The sequence below is a fragment of the Catharus ustulatus genome, chromosome 8 (assembly GCF_009819885.2).
Source record: "Catharus ustulatus isolate bCatUst1 chromosome 8, bCatUst1.pri.v2, whole genome shotgun sequence".
Lineage (NCBI taxonomy): Eukaryota > Metazoa > Chordata > Aves > Passeriformes > Turdidae > Catharus > Catharus ustulatus.
In genome coordinates this window covers 20,367,372-20,383,544 of record NC_046228.1, presented here as the reverse complement: position 1 = coordinate 20,383,544, position 16,173 = coordinate 20,367,372, and the positions used below count along the sequence as shown (strand labels likewise).

Sequence of the window (16,173 nt, the reverse complement as noted above, 5' to 3'; positions counted from 1 at the left end):
GTAAAATGCTTTACATCACAGCCTCAGGCTTTGTTTGTCTTCCACAGTAAGCTCAGCAGTTTAGGTATTTCAGGAAACTTGAGTGCTGGAGATTCATTTGGCTGAAACAGTTGATTCCCACAGAGACACATGCAGGAATCCAGTAGAGGGGAAGAGGTTTTGTCTGGGTCAAAAAGACTAAGGCTTAGGATCTAATAGATAAGATATATTTTTTATTATACAATAAAGAATATTATGTGCTGTAAATTAAGGCATTGTAAGTGCAAAAAGCTTACTGAATCATCAAGAAGGCTTATTTGATTATGCAACCTTTAAAATTATTCTTTTACAACGATAGTTAGTATCTACTTAAAGCATGTTTCATGTTCTTCAGTTTGTTTTAAAAAAACCAAACAAACCAAAAAACCAGATAATCCTTTCCTATTGCCCAACAATTGCCAGCAGCAACTTCCGGTAATCACCGCTTGTATCACTTGCTATCATTGTAGCCAATGTCTTCTGATACATCTGTGTGAACATCTGTTTAATTTGCACAAGGTCAATCTATGCAAAGACAAAAAACAAAAGCAGAAAACTCAACCATAGTGTATGATATAAATCCTAGACAGTCACCCCACCTCTCCTCCCTTGTGAACTAGAGAGCCCATGACAAGGGTGAGATGTGCAATGATTAACCCAGTGCAGTCAATGAGCCAGCTGGTCCCCCCAAGGAGAGAGGAGCAGCTCCCAAAGCAGCGTGCTGCAGTTGTTCCATGCTTTGTTAAGATTGTGCTGTCCTAACTCTGAACAGGTAAACTTCTTACCTGGAGGTGTTCACTTGCTGCTATGTAGACTAGCAACAACAATTAAAAAGGAAAACAAGCAGTTACTACTATCTAGGCAGAGTTAATTAAATTACTATGTGAAAGCTGGCTTTAAACTAATTAACACATGCATCTAAATGTGAGCCCCATAAAAGGTTTATGCAGTACAGGATTTGTGAAAGTACATGATTTCCTGTGAAAGTAGGGCTAAGTGACAAGCTGGTTTGGGTAGATGGCTTTCTGCTGCATGTGACTGGTACACAGAAGAAAATTTCTTACCTCACTGCGAGTGACTACAATTCTGATGAGGGTAGAATCATCTGTGCCAGCTCCTTTCATAGAATAATAAAGTCTTTCTGCAAAAAAGGCTGGGCGATTCAAAGCACATTGCACTGCAATAAAGTATATTGTTAGGATTAGTTCCACTAATGTATGCTGTATAGTGACACTTGGCAGGATCAACTTGGCAGGATTTTTGCTGTAGACAGCTAGAGGTTGGTCTTAGTGAAGATCCAGTTATTGTGAATAATGGGGCCTGTTTATAGAGCTAAGCTTATTTTCAAGTTGACCAAGTAAGTTATTTCTTCACACCAAAACTCATGGTTAGTAGCAGTTAACTCCTTTGGAAGTGCTTTTCAAAACTCTGAAATATTAATTCTCAAACAGGTAATTCAAAACCAGTTCTTCTCCATGGATGGCTGGTATTGGGACACAAGGTATTTTACTCGTGTTCCATTGCTAGAATCTAAGAAGAGTACAAATGCAGAAGGTCCTCTAGTACTTCTGTAACTCTTGCAGTTATAGAACAGATCTTGTTTCAGGTAGATTGTTCACACTCACAGACAAGCCATTATTCTTTTACCTGATTCTCAGACCTGAATTTTTCCTATTAAACGCTTGAGTAGAATATACTCTGGGAAGCTTTTGCTTATCCGTTGTAGCTGCAGAATTGCTGTCATTTGGGCAAGCACTAATACAACTGGTGTCTCCAGATTTACTACTAAATATTACTGATTTTCACTATCAGTTAATTGTGCTGAATTATATTGAGCTGCTTTACTATAACAAGTTAGTAAGAAAAAGTGAATTCAAAACATCTTCTACTTTGTTAAGCTTGTCCTTAACCACAGCTGAGCTTTTTTGGGTAGATGGTGGTGGGGAACGGGGTGGAAAGGGAACTTTGCCTTCAGTAGATTCATGCTGGCTCTGAGGTTATCTGTGTGGGTGGCTCAGCTGTCTCTGCTGAGGAACTGCACACCCAGTCACAGCTTTGTGACACTGGTACCCCTTTTTGCAGAACTCTGAATTATACAGCTACAAGCACTAACCAGTGACCCTTGGTTCTGTGCACTTGCCTGCCTTCCCAGAGAAGTGGCAAATAGTTTCTATGTGGCCTTTTCTTATTTGAAATGGGATTCTTCATGATTGATGCATATTTTCTTCATTTAAGTGCAAGATGAATCATGTGAATAATTGAAGCTACTTCTATTCTAGCAGAGTCTCTGAGTATGTGATCATTTGCCATATGGCCAGTGCTGAATTGGATTTTTCTTTGGTTTTATTTAGGTTTCTTTTAGGTTTAACTCCTAAAGGACAAGGGGGGAGGGAAGAACATACAACTTACCGATAGTCTTCAAACCACGTTCCACATTTCCAGAGAATTCTCGGTCAATGCTGCTTAATAAATCACGATTAGCAATCTACAAAAAAACGAGATTAATATGTGGATGATGAAATACAGTAGCAACTAGAACCTGAATTTAAAATACGTTGACCAAACTTATTTGAAATCAGTGAAGAACTCCTACCCTGGAGTATGCCTCAACTGTTGCTTTCAGCTGAGGAAAACTTCTGCTTGCCAGAACCATATTAAAGCAAGATTCATCAGTCCCAAGTTTGCCTTCACCTGCTTGGTACAGACGCTGAGCATCTTCTTGAGCTTTTTGATAATCCACAGTTTGATTCTCATCACGATTACCCTTAATGCAAAGACAACAGATTTCACATGAAATTTCACAGACAAATCTATGATTTAACTGCATGCAGTGTACATAGACCCCAAGCTTGAAGCAGAAAGAGAAATCTTTTGAATTTAAAACTTCTCTTTGGTTTAATATTCTTTATAGGTAACAAATACAAAAGTGGCATGGAACCCTATCTGTAGGACATGCTTTAAACTGCAGATAGACTAACTCAGATAACTTCACCCCTACAAACCATCTCATAGTTCTAATTAAGTACTGCACTTAATTCTCTATTTTACTTAATAATGTAAGCTTTCTCTTGATTTGTTTGTTTCTAGGCTTCAAGTTGCAAAGACTCTTCCCAAATGAACTAATGAATTATCTTACTGTATGCACACCTGAAATATCTCAGGTTTCCCTCTTATTTTATTTAGAAGTTGCCTATTTCAAGTAAGAATGTCTCCAGAAAGCACTTACTACACTTGTGTCAGTAGGGCTTATTTGACATTTTATGTGCTTTGGTGGTTGTTTTGGCATTTTGCTGCCCAGTGCATGGATGGATACCGCTAAACATACTGGCTGAGTAGGCTGATTACATTCTCTCCAATACTGTTGTATCTATAGAGGTTAATATACTACTTAAATTATGTGGTTGTCAGTTATTGTAAACTACTGGATTTATCAAAATAAAAATTAGCAGCATGAGCTTCTCCAGGTTTGCTTTCTTGTGGATTTTGACTTTTAACCAAATATCTGGAGCATAGCTGATCTCTCACAAAGGAAGCAGCCAATGAGATAGTGAAGTGTCAAAGAAATTCTAACAGAAATAGGCAAATTGATCAGAGAATTGTGGGAAGTTGCATTAGTTACATATTTCTTCCTAAATATGAGTAATTGCAAGTTACTATTCTTCAACATAAAATGAGCCCTAGTGAATGATATGGGATAAACAAGCTCCAGTGGTCATCTGAGTTCAACAGCAGCACCTCCCCAATTCTGGTGATGTCAAGGGAAGGCAGCTATGGAGTAAGGGGGTAGGGGGGGAAGGTTTTGTTCTGTGGCAAGTCTTTTTTATAGTTATTCTCACATACAGGCATTCTACATACCACAGAGGTTATCCAAACAGCTTCACCCAGATTACTTTGTTAACATATACAAAAATTAAAAAGCATCTTGCTCTAACAGCAGTATAGAGCACTGTTTTAGGGAACCACTTGGTTGCATCTGCACAATATTTTCACGTAAATTCTGGCAGTAATTGAGGGTGCTAAATTAGGTCACACAATTCATCCTGGATTTGTAGGAAAGTATCTCTTGAGGAGCGACTGAAATGTCGTATTTTAGGGGATACATTAATGACCATGGGCTAATTGCTTAAAATTCTGCCTCCTGTTAAGTACACACAAGCTATTTATGGAGCCATTATGACTAAACACATCAGACTCTACACTGTTATCTTATTAAAAAAAAATATTAAAGCTCACTTGGCACATAGATATAAGTAATCGTTCGAAGTGTCCTGAAGTGTCTGATCTGATGTCTTCTTCAATGTCCCTTCCAAATTCTGATTTATAGCAATTGACTATTTCGCGAATTTCCTGGTTTGTCCTTGTGCAAAGGATCTCAATCAACACTCTCTCCTGAGTGCCTGCTCCCTGTAGGCAGAGAAAACAAAGGTGTAACTACAGAGCACTACCTATTCAGTTTTCTTCAACTGTGAAATAAGGCAGTCATCTGGTATTTCAAAACTTAATACCATCTAGATTGTAAGAACAGTATCCCTGCAGTGTGAAAGCACCAAGTCAACTGTAAACTTAAAATGGAATGAAGATTCCTCAAACATGCCATTCTGCACCAGTTCAGAGAAACACCCCAAAACTATACATTCGCATCAGTGACACTGGCCAAAGTTAAATGGAAAACAGTTGAGGAAGGAAATGCTTTGGAAGGTAGAGCCTTATGATACTCTTTAAAGTCAAAGATACACATGTAAATTCTGTTTTGGTCAGTACACAAGTGTATTCCCTATCCAAATGTGGCTGCTTCCGCAATGTAGAACTGTTTATAGATGCTTCCCTTCTCCCAGAATAAAAATTAATTGTGATTTCTGTGTACAGGGGGATCTTATTGGCATGAACATCTCAATTCAGGGAAAGATTAGATAAGAGAGGAGATGTATGTGAGACTTCAGGGTAATTTTATATTATGAATTTTTCAAAATGGTTGAGTGGCTATTCCCCATTAAAGGCAGATCTTCATTTAAGCTCCACATTCTCCAGAAGGTGTGCATTCATAAATGGGTTGAGTTACTCATTTCCACTATCAGCCACCTGCTAGCTGCTAGAGCTCAAGCAAGACATTCCAGTAAACTGGATGTACTGGATGTTTAAAAAGTTTAAACTAGCTCACCTAATCTCTAAATGCTGTCTTCATATTTCAACAGATACACTCAGCTCTGACTTTAAGAAATTATTTTTTCATAGTCTTTTTTGGGGAAAAAAGGGATAATCCAAAAATACCTTTCAGTAACACAGATTTCCTCCTAGTAAGGAAAGCCATATAAATTTAGTTTAAACGGTGGTTATGGTTTTAACAGCACCCTGGCCCTTTCTAGGTTCTAGCAAAAATTATGCCCAAGTGATAGAGAACAGGGTTCTGCAGCATCTCCTCCTCTACATCTGCCTGAATTGCCTAATCCTGCCAAAATTGTCTAGAACTGAAGGACGCAGCAGAAAAAAAAATTTAAGCCCTGCAATTCCAGGATTTGTTTGACACTAGCAGATTTTTCAAAAATGCTGGAACCAGGCATTCTTAGATGAGCATTTTAAGATAGTTTAAAACTGTTTCCTTCACAGGAATACCATACCTTCATCGCATGACGTAAACTCCAGGCATCATAGTAGGTACTAGGCATGAAAAGGGCTAGAATCAATTCTTCCACATTACCACTTAACTCAGACTTCAGATCTTTAATTAAATCCTGTTCAATTATAAACACAAAAAGGGTTTTGCAGAATGTTAGGCATGTACAGATTATATACTGAAGAAAGATCAAACTAGAACTTACTTTCTAGAACTTACTAGAACAACTTATTTCTACCTTTCAACCTTTGTGCTGTTTTTCCTGTAAAGCTTTGTTTCATTTCTTATTAAGAACTTCTCTCTGTCTGAATCTCTGACAGCTCAACTCTTCTCCATTGTCTCCTCACTAGTCCACAGCTACAAAATTTCACTTTAGGTTGCAAAAATGACAGGGAAGAAATTAAATTAACCTGGATTTTTATTTACTGTCCAATCTTTAGTAATTTCTGAGCTTGTTTCTTGGGAAAAAGAAGAATTCAGTGCTGTTTTGTGTGATAAAACTCAGTAGTAGTTTCAGTCACTAATACAAGGGTAGTTTAAGCTTGATTATTTTCTGTCAGGCATTAAAGAATCTTCTTGTGTGAACGGGGACAGAGACAGCCTCCAGCCTTCCCCCACCCCTCCTTCTGCCAGGTATCAGGACAACCCTGTGTCAAATTCCAGATGTCTCCCCACACGTAAGGAGTATAACCAAAAGAAGTACATCATTCCCCAGGACTAAAATGCAACCAGGCAGTTAAAGCAGAAGCTGAAAGTTTGGGTTTGTTTCCCAATTCAAAGAGCTAGTGAACATACCTTGCCGTACATAGTCTTGAAAGCTGCCTTGATTTTTTGCCTTTGATCATTGGAACGGTTAGCAACAACATTTATGATGGCCTGCTCATCAGTTCCTTGGAAACAGAAGGGCAACGTCATGTAAGAATGCAATACAGTCCCACCAAAACTGTGCATTTTATACTGTTGCACTTGGGCATAATTACATAATAAGAGGCTGCTATTTAAGTCCACAAAATTTTCTGTGTAGCTTAAGCTACTAAAATAGCCCAAGCCATTTTGAAAATGTAACTTTTGAAAAGCCTGTTGGGGGGAAGTATAGTTAAATAAAAACTGAAGGAATCAACAAAATGGCATTAAGAAGTTAGATCAACAGGAGCTAAAGCTTCTATTGCTTACTTACCAAAACCCTTCATAGCTTTGCGTAGAATTTCTGCATCCCTCCCAGCATCAAAGTTTGGAGCAGCTTGAATTGTACCCTGGGTATACTGAACCACTGCAGCAGGCTGAAAGTAAGAGTCACATGTAACTAGATATCTACACAATAAAAAATTCAAATTAAAATCACAACTCTGCAATCAGTTCTGTCACAAATCCCGTCAATTAGTTGTCCATTTCTTCCTCTTACACGGAATCAGGGCAACATTACTCTGAGGGTAGATGGAAACTCCTGATGCAGAACACAGCCTAAACCTTTGGAAATCAGCTGTAAAAACATTAAAACTACAGAAGCCACATAAGATGAATTATAGAAGAGAAAATAGCACATACCGGACCAGGCATTGGGGATGGTACTTGTCCACCAGGAAATCCTAGTGAAAATAAAGAACAAGGTAGGAGAAATTAATTAGGTCTCCTCTTATTAGGGAAATGCCATCTAATCTGAATATAAAGCCAGACCTACCACTGCACACAACCTGTTTCCTAACGATACCTACCATAATCAGTAACTGAACTTCTTCCTTTAGGGATAACGGGAAGAAGCAATCACAGATCCATTTTGGTACATACACTAGCAAGGCAATTCCAAAAATACAAAACTTAGTGCTGTGAGAACTGGAAGGATCTCACCTTAAGAATTTCTGCTATTTTTGACAGAAGCCAAATAGCCCAAACAAATGAAGAATGTGTGTTCCATGTTCTCTTTAAAAGCTGTTATCTACATTTTAAAATGCCTAACATGTAAACAATAAATATTCAGAATTCATTGCTGTAAAAAGGATTGAAGAAATCTCATTTTGTGATCGAAAGCACTGTTAATACAAAAGCTAAACTATTTTTTGTACTGGAAATTTATTTTTATTCATAATATGTATGCACATTTCTTATAATTTTAATAGCAACTTAGTACCAGAGTTAACAGAGCAATCGTAAAACAAAAAGGTTTTGCTGCTTTGAATTTCTTTAAAACACAACTGATATATTCCAGGACAAAAATAATCTCTATAGTAACTGACCACTCAAAGCATTACAAACACTGCACTGCTTTTAAGCAAATGTGAGCATTCTCCTTTCCTCTTTCTCCAGTGTGTCAGGAATCACAGTGAACACACAGATCTGAGAAATGCAATTGAGATTAACAGAACTGCTAGACACTCATTGAATGTGGACTCTGGATTTCAGTTCTCATCAGATCCTTGCAGCTTGAAAAAGGATAAGCACCTAAACCGCTGCATCATGACCATTACTCAGGGACAGCCATCCCTTTTGAATGTAGCACCTACAGAGCTGGTTCTCATCAGCCCTCCAGTGGCCTGGTCAAGAAAGGTGGCAGGAGGTGCATAGCATACTAATCTCAACAGCTACAAGTAACAAAGGTAAGGGCTTAATTTGTTAATACCTGTCCTGGGGTCTCTTGGTTTATACCTTGGATGCTTGAAGTTTCTTGTATGTAACATACCTGGAATTTGTGCAGGTCCACCTCCAGCATAGCTTTGGGCAGGAGGCTGTTGTGGATAGCCACCAAAGCCAGGCCCAGTGGGAGGCACACCAAAGCCAGGACCTGGAGGAACCAGGGAAAAAAAACCCAGACTTTAGCACAACTTGGTATTTTGTATTTGACTTCTTGACACAACAGGAGCCAGGTTACTGAGCAGAGCTACGTAAGAGACCTGTTTCTCTGTGTGCAGTGACCCAGAACCACCAAGGCTCTGCCATCAGCATGCAGGTATTTACTGCTGGACGGCAACCTGGCTGCCTGCCTGCTGCTGCCTGAACAAAGCTGCTTTTCTCTACTCTTTCTAATGAACACAGGGAATGGTTACACTGGAAATCGCTCCTGACTGGTACTCTAATAAAAGGATCTTACCTCCAGGATAAGCTGGCATTCCTCCAGCCTGGGCAGGGTACCCTGAAGCAGGGTAGCCCCCTGGGGCAGGATATCCTGCTGCCCCTGGAAACCCAGCATTCGGTGGTGCTGCAGGATAGGTCCCTCCTCCTGCTGGAGGAAATCCTCCAGGAACAGCAGGATAGGTGTACTGACCAGCTGGTGGATAGACAGACTCCTGTCCTGTCGGCTGAAACACAAAAATGAGATGTCTGTATACCTGTTAACAGCACATTAGAGCAAAAACTCCCAAGCTGCCAAAACCTCCACGCGTATAATGACATTGTGAATGATACAATTAGCTGTAGGGCTTGAAAGCAGCAGCAGAATTCCTGAAGCCTGGATGAAGTCCTCTTGGTTGGGTGTTCTGATGTATCTCCTGTGTTGACACAGAATCCAAGAGTGCTGCAGGATGGAAGTCACCTCTGGATGGCCTGTGATCCCATCCATCCTCAAAGCAGGGCCAGCTTTGGAGTTGGGTGAGCTTATGATAGTCAAGTTTTCAGTATATACAAGGAATGGCAAATTCACAGCCTCTCTGGGCCCCTGTTCCAGTGTTTGACTACTCTTCTAGAGAAAAATGTTTTCCTCAAACCAAATTGCAACCTGTATTTGTTAGCTGTCCTTTCACTGTGTACCTGTGACAGGAGTTGGCTTCAATGTCTCTATTGCACATTCCTGTCCAGCAGAAGAGTGAACAGATCTGTGCTTAGCCTGCTCTTCCAGGCAAGCAGCCTCCCCTGGACATGCTCCTTTATGTCTTTGTTGTGCTGGGAGGCCACAGCCAGACACAGTATTCCTGAGGTGCTCCTGCTAAAGCCTGGAGTGTCATTAGCCTTCCTCCCTGAGGACTCGCAGTGCTGACCCACACTTGACTTGTTAGCCACTGGGACTCCTGGTCCTTTATTGGAAAGCTGCTCTTTCTATCCCACACAGGGAGGAGGTGAGCTCAGCTCAGCTTGCTCTTAGGAGCTCCCTTTTAACCTCCTGTAAAAAGACTTTTAAAAGCATAGTAGCTTTGAAACTTCTGTCTCTCTTGCATAGACAGTATTTCCAAATATTACAGGGTAAGAACTTTTTGGGGTTTTTTTCCCATTTCCTTTGGAATCCAGGTTATAAGACATGGACATTCAATGACAATCTGGATAACTGAGTTAGACTGAGCACCTATTGCAGGTTTTAAATGAAAATAACAAGTCCAACAGCTATATATTTGCTTTGCTACATGTATGATTTACCAGCCATACCACAAAGGTTTCTATTAGCATTAAGATACATTACAAATATTTACTTGGATGATCTAGATCTCTGAGGGAAAGCCCTGTAAGGTAAAAGTCATTATACATGAGCTTAGAAATCAGGCATTCAAAATCAGCTTCCTAATGAAGCATAATGGATGGACTCATTTGCTGGGAATCATCTTTACTGACTAGCTTTAGAAATACAAGTCACACATTACGTACATTCATTCTTGACCCCAAAGTCTAGCTCAAATGTTCTCCTCAGGTTTGGCTGCCCCAAGATTTCTACCCCCAAATTCCTGTGCCCAGACTATATAATATTCTTTTCCCCAGAGGTATAGTCTAATAGTTCTCTGCCTGACTCAAAAAAAAAGATTTTATTGGCATTTAGATTCATAAATCCAAAATAAAGAACAAGGTAGGAGAAATTAATTAGGTCTCCTCTTATTATGGAAATGCCATCTAATCTGAATATAAAGCCAGACCTACTACTGCACACAACCTGTTTCCTAATGATACCTACCATAATCAGTAACTGAACTTCTTCCCTTAGGGATAACCGGAAGAAGCAATCACAGATCCATTTTGGTACATACACTAGCAAGGCAATTCTAAAACTACCGGTACTGTAGAAAAAAGTAATTTCACATACGCTTTTTGAAGTGGTTAGCACATTGGGCATCATCAATGAGACTAGGAAATCATTGATAAGAATACTAAAAGGTCTTTAATTCATTGAAGCTGGCTGGTTTTTAGATGCTAGCTAAGAAAAAAAAAATCAGATCTAGTTAAAAATAAAATACAGGGTGAAATAAAATCATGAGGGTTCAAAAGAACCTTGAGGAAAGAAAATAAATTCTGGAGTTAATAGTCTTGTTTCTAACATATTTATCTCTAGTTTGACTGACTTTAGTGTTTCAGAAGAAGTAAGGGTAGATTGTAAAGCAAATTCATCAGAGAATTTATTGCATGTATTTATATGTATATATTTATATCTTGCACATATTTATAGCTTTTCAGTATCTTAAAGGCATTCAGGCTGAGATCTGTACTTAAGTCTGGTTCTGTACTACACAGAACACAGGTAAAATTCCCACAATTACAGTGCGACAAGTAGCATGAAAGTGCCATGAGTGCCATGATCAGTGCCATAAAAGCACAGAGATGAATCTAACTTTGAAAAACATTGCAGGCATATAAAACAGACTGCAGTATCAACCACATCTGATACATTTCAGCCTTCCATTAAGTTTCCTTCAAATTTTTAGTCCATTCAGTTGTGAGCTGAAGGTGGAACCGTCCTGTGGATAGGGTAGTCAAGATACAGTCTCCTTTACCCTCAGAAAAATATTTACTTGGTGTTATATGAAAACTGGGCTACTTGAGTGAGGCATTCCAAGCTCTTCCTGACAGCTGTGATCACCGAAGCTTGTTCAACATCTCTGTAAATCCTGGGATACAGCTATGTGACTATTTGGTACAGATTGGTTCAAAGATTACCTCTAACCCTACATGTAAAGGGCCTCCTATTTACAGGAGAAACTTAAAACAGAAAAAGAAAAAAAAAAATGTTGAGATGAGATAGCTGTATTTTAAAAACCAAACTCACAAGGAAAAGATAAAACAAGACCAAAGACCTTGCTGGAACAATGGGTGTCGTTAAAAAAAATTAATTTCCTTCTTGGAATTCTTGTGTGACAGTTGCGAAGTCATCCTCAGAGATAAACAAAGACCATAACCACTAGAGATCAGGGTACATGAACTGGCAGCTACTATTTACAGACACATGGAGCACAGTAAGAAGGGGCATTCACAAAATACAAATGCATTAGGAATACAACAATTCAAAAGCCATACTTACAGGATAACCTGGGAAAGCAGGGTAGCCATCACAAGGGGGATAACCTGGGTATGACATTCTGGGGAAGGGAAACAAAAAAGGTATTTTCACCTTGAAGCACTATATGAGTTTGCTTGCTAATTACCTGTTAAATCACTTGAATAATCTGCTCTTAACGCACAAAACTTTTCCTCTTTTTCTCTCCTACATTTGACCATAGCAATCAGAAGGGAAGCATCTTAAACTTTGTAATTAACTATCACTCTTATTTAGAGTCAGACAGACATTTTAGTATGGTAAGAGGCTCAAACCTCCAGAAAGCTCTGAAGTAAAGGATATACTTTGAGGTGCCAGCAGGAGGGAGCTGAACCCTTTGCCAGGACAGAAACCATGCAGGTCTCTGGACTGTACCAAGCAATTGTATCCACCATCCTGCACTGCTGTGCTCACAGGGTAGTTCCAGGGAGAAGAGCAGTACCCTAGCTATCCCATGTAAAATGGTAATTTGATAAGAACAGGTATAATCCCTCAGCATTACTTCATTTGTGGAGCAGATTTCTATTTCCTGACAGTACCTGTTTATTTTAGTCACATTTTTAACAGAGGGACTTGGGGAGTAGGGGTAGAGATCATCCCATCCTGCATGTTGCCAACCAGTTGGCCAGGGAGATTTAAGACCATCATGCAGGTTATGAAACTTTTAATGACGGGGGAGAAATGGACTTTAAATTTGGCACAAGCATCCCAAGTTGAACAGCGTCTCTGACATAACTACTTTTATAACCAAAACAACAGCAGTTTTTTTCCGCTGTCCCTGGACGGGCACGGGGCGGGTTAAGCCGGGGGCCGGTGTGAGTCAGCTGCGGCACTGACCCGCGGTGAAACATCAGCGGGCGCGCCGCGCTCCGTGTGCTGGGCGGGAGCTCAGCCGGTAAACACGGACAAGTGTCCCCGCTGCGGCTGCTCCGCCTCGACTCCAGCGGCACCTCCGGCCCGGCCCCGCACCCGAGAGGCAGCGGAAGGGGGCACGGCCCGAGCCCTCCCCGCGCCCCCGCCGGCACCACGCCCGTGGGCTCCGCCGCCTTTACGGGCCCCGCCTGCCGCTGCCCCGCTCCGCTCCGGGCAGTCTGTATCGCCCCAGGCTCCTCCCGCTCCCCCAGCCGCGGGCCGGCGGATCCTCCAGCGAGTGGGAGCTGCGGGCAGAGCCAAGTATCCCGGAGTCCCGGTACCTACTTCTCCCGAGGCCACCCGAGCTCGTCCTCGCCCCGCAGCGCCAGGGCAGCCCCGCCGGGGGTGCGGCTCCCTGGGGCAGGCGGCACCTCGCTCGGCCGGACACCTGCCGAGTCCCGAGCCGGGGAGGCGCAGCGCTGCCCCGGGCTCCATCCAGTACGGCCGGGGCCGAGCCCCCCGGCCGATGCGTGAGCAGGGCGGGGGCTGCCGTCGAACCCCCGGGGCGGGGGCCGGGCCGGGGGCTGTGGCGAGGGGTACGCGAGCGGGGCCGGGCCGGCTCCTTCCTTCCCCCCAGCCACCTCACCTGAGGGGAACTTGCAGAGCCTCCGGCCTCTCTCCGCAGCCACACCGCAAAATGGAGCCTGTGCGGCCGGCGGTGCCCGCCCCGCCCCCGGCACCGAGCCCGCCCCGCCCGGCCCACGGCCCGGGCTCTCCGTGGGCAGCGGCACCGCGGCCGGGGCCGGCACTGACGGCCCGGCCAGCGCACAGCCCTTTGCTGGCTGTGCAGGTTGGCCCGTCTCGCTGGAGGAAAGCTGTGGGATGTCCGGTTGTCCCTCGGGACGGACGAGAGGTAAGCTCAGGGGGTCAAGTGCCACCAACGCAGAGCCGCTGGCCAGTGGAGCTGTGTCACACGGGAAGCGCCCGGAGATGCTCTCCCACGGGAATCCTTTGCCACCCGCTAGGAAAGGAAAAGGAAAGTCCATACTGCAGTTGCCCTATAGCACCACTGCAATGGGGTTCAGCCCTAACGCCTGTAATTTTAAGTCAAGTCTCTAATCCAGTAACACATGAGTCTTTAGATCAAGATCATTGTTCAGTAGCTGCCTTCAGTCCATCACGTCACCCAGGCCACCAGAACTGCACGTAACAGGCAAAGAATATAAAAGACGTAAGTGCATGGAGCTGGAGGAGCTGCTCCTTTTGCTGTAGTTACTGAAGACCAGGATCTAGGTCCCAAAAGGACACAAAGGTAAGATTGACTGACTACTACATTTTTGTAGAAGGAAATCTTAATTATAGTTATTTGTATGTAATTATGGGGAGTACACTTACTGTTTTGTTTCTGTCTGCTGTAATGTTTATTCATATTCTATTTTGAGTAGACATTACATACACACATAGTCCTTTCTTTACCTGATGTTAATTATTCATAAGACATTCTGACAAACAAGATACAATTTATGAAAGATTCACCTATGATATTATGCACTAGTTACTTGAGGTAATTTTAGAAATCCCCTTTTTTGTTCATGACAAACATGTTAGCAGTTGGTTAGCTTTGGTTCTTTCCTGTTACATGGTGCAGCACTTCAGCTCTAGATGAAGTAACAACCACTGTTCTATTTGTCTGTAAAACAGCATGAAGTGCAGGCAGCAGAAAATAGGTGGGTAATAATTTACCATGCTTGTTCACTTCAAATGAAGAGCACCTAAAGCCACATGAATACATTACCTATCCAGGAAAATTGGGCTTGTTCTCTCTTGTTTGCCACATTAGGAGTGGCGTTAAGAATTTAATCCTCACAGCATTCTTCAGCTGACAATCTGAGTGCATGTCTACTTTATTTCACCTGTTAAGCTCATTTCTTTCAGGACAGATATATTTTAATCCTTGTTTCCATGAGAACCACATACATTTATAAAATACACAATTATATATTTTTTTCATGTAGTAAACTGTTTGAACAATTTCTTTTAAAACAAATTCCTTCCTTTTGTGTAAAAGGAAGAAGAGAATATTTTTAACAAAATTACATGTGTCTGAAGAATCTGTTAAATCCATTGAATGTTTATGTATCAACGAGAATGTTTGGAATTACTTTTTTAAAGCATGCAATGGAATCACTATGGTCATGTAATTTCACACTCTGTATTTAGGGAAATCCCTTGGATTGTTACTATACCTAGAGCCTACACATTTAGGAAAACTTCTAAAACCCCATGCAGAGTTAAGGCAGCTTCTCATTATTAGAAAATTCAAGTTTAGTGGCAAGACACTTTTGTTTTTCTCTTTTGTAATATTCTTGCATCTGATCCTAAGACATGGTACTGTACAGAATTCTGGTCTGGAGTGCCTTGGTTCAACTACGTAGTTGTACTGAGTGCTGTCAAAAGAGCTGAAACAAAACTTTTTTCCTAGAGGAATTTATTGTTGATGTAGGTGGCTAAAGCATTGCTGCTTCTCTGTTCTTCGTGTCCTGGTTGGAACATTATTTACCACTTAAGTAATATAAAGTATTGCTTTTAGTGTTCTACTCCAGCCAATACAGTTAAAATCAAAACAAAACTTTCCCCAAGTTTGTTCTAAGAACTGCTCAGCTTTGAACCATAGGTCAAAGTGTAACAAACCTACAGGATACTGCAGTGGTCCAAGTCTACATGATGTACTAAAAATACTTTTCCTGTTAGACAGCCTTGTGACTGCAGTTATTAAAATGCACAATCCCGGTAGGCTTTGAGTTAACCTTCCCTGTGTGCAGGGAGCAGAGCTAGCTCAGCTGACTTCAGGAGGAGCCCTGGGTTTGGTTAGCTGCTCAAGGGAGTCACCGCCCCGTGAGTCACGTTAGTGCTCCACCCACCGTGCTCTGAACATCACACAACCCTTACAACTGAGTTGCTAACCAGCCTCTAATTCCATTGTGAGGAAAGCCAAGTGAAGCTTCACCCTAACTCAAAGCGCAGAACAGCAGCTTGTTCTGCTTAACTGCTCTAGAAGGGTTGTGTGTCTTACCTTTTCACACCAGCCTTTCGAGCCTTAGGCTTAAACCCGTGAACTTCAGGTATAGGTGGCATATGTCCACAGGTTCACAAAATTGCACACCAAAGCACTGCCCTCCTCTTGTAGGTGTAGAAGAAGAGGTTACAAGCAACCTTGCCCCGATAGGTCACAGCTGTAGTAATTACCAAAAAGGAGGAATAGCCTTGCCCTTAATGGGTTGCGGCTGTGACTAATGAAGGTAAGTGTGGTAAAAGAGGTGGGTTGGCTGGTCAGGGAGGAGCTTGGAGGTAGAGGAGCTCAGAGGAAGGCTGGCTCTAGAGAGACTCAAAGTTGAATGAAACGAGGAGAGTTGCTGCTGTGAAAGATCTGTTGTGTGGTCAGGCTGGCTCTGATGGAGTTAGCACCTGCTGTTGG

General features: G+C 42.0%; 2 protein-coding genes and 1 long non-coding RNA gene across 4 annotated transcripts in view; 2 read left to right on the top strand and 1 right to left on the bottom strand.

Moving 5' to 3' along the window:
- The window catches only part of PPP3CB (protein phosphatase 3 catalytic subunit beta), a 47,125-nt gene extending 43,648 nt beyond the window's left edge, over positions 1–3,477 (top strand). The window contains exon 15 of the transcript XR_004418608.2: positions 3,106–3,477. The gene's annotated coding sequence lies outside the window, so the exon portion shown is untranslated. The remainder of the gene's footprint in view (positions 1–3,105) is intronic.
- ANXA7 (annexin A7) lies at positions 191–13,424 on the bottom strand. The gene is made up of 13 exons (XM_033066790.2): positions 13,345–13,424; positions 11,832–11,889; positions 8,712–8,919; positions 8,304–8,405; positions 7,175–7,215; positions 6,807–6,909; positions 6,425–6,519; positions 5,634–5,747; positions 4,252–4,422; positions 2,612–2,782; positions 2,428–2,503; positions 1,083–1,195; positions 191–543 (listed from the first exon to the last, which is right to left on the bottom strand). Exons 2-13 carry the CDS (start codon positions 11,886–11,888, stop codon positions 421–423), a joined length of 1,374 nt encoding a protein of 457 aa, XP_032922681.1. The 5' UTR covers position 11,889; positions 13,345–13,424; the 3' UTR covers positions 191–420.
- A 65-nt stretch (positions 13,425–13,489) lies between these two features.
- The window catches only part of LOC116999576, a 59,098-nt gene continuing 56,414 nt past the window's right edge, over positions 13,490–16,173 (top strand). For both annotated transcript variants that reach the window (XR_004418582.1, XR_004418583.1), the window contains exon 1: positions 13,490–13,611. This is a non-coding gene — a long non-coding RNA (uncharacterized LOC116999576). The remainder of the gene's footprint in view (positions 13,612–16,173) is intronic.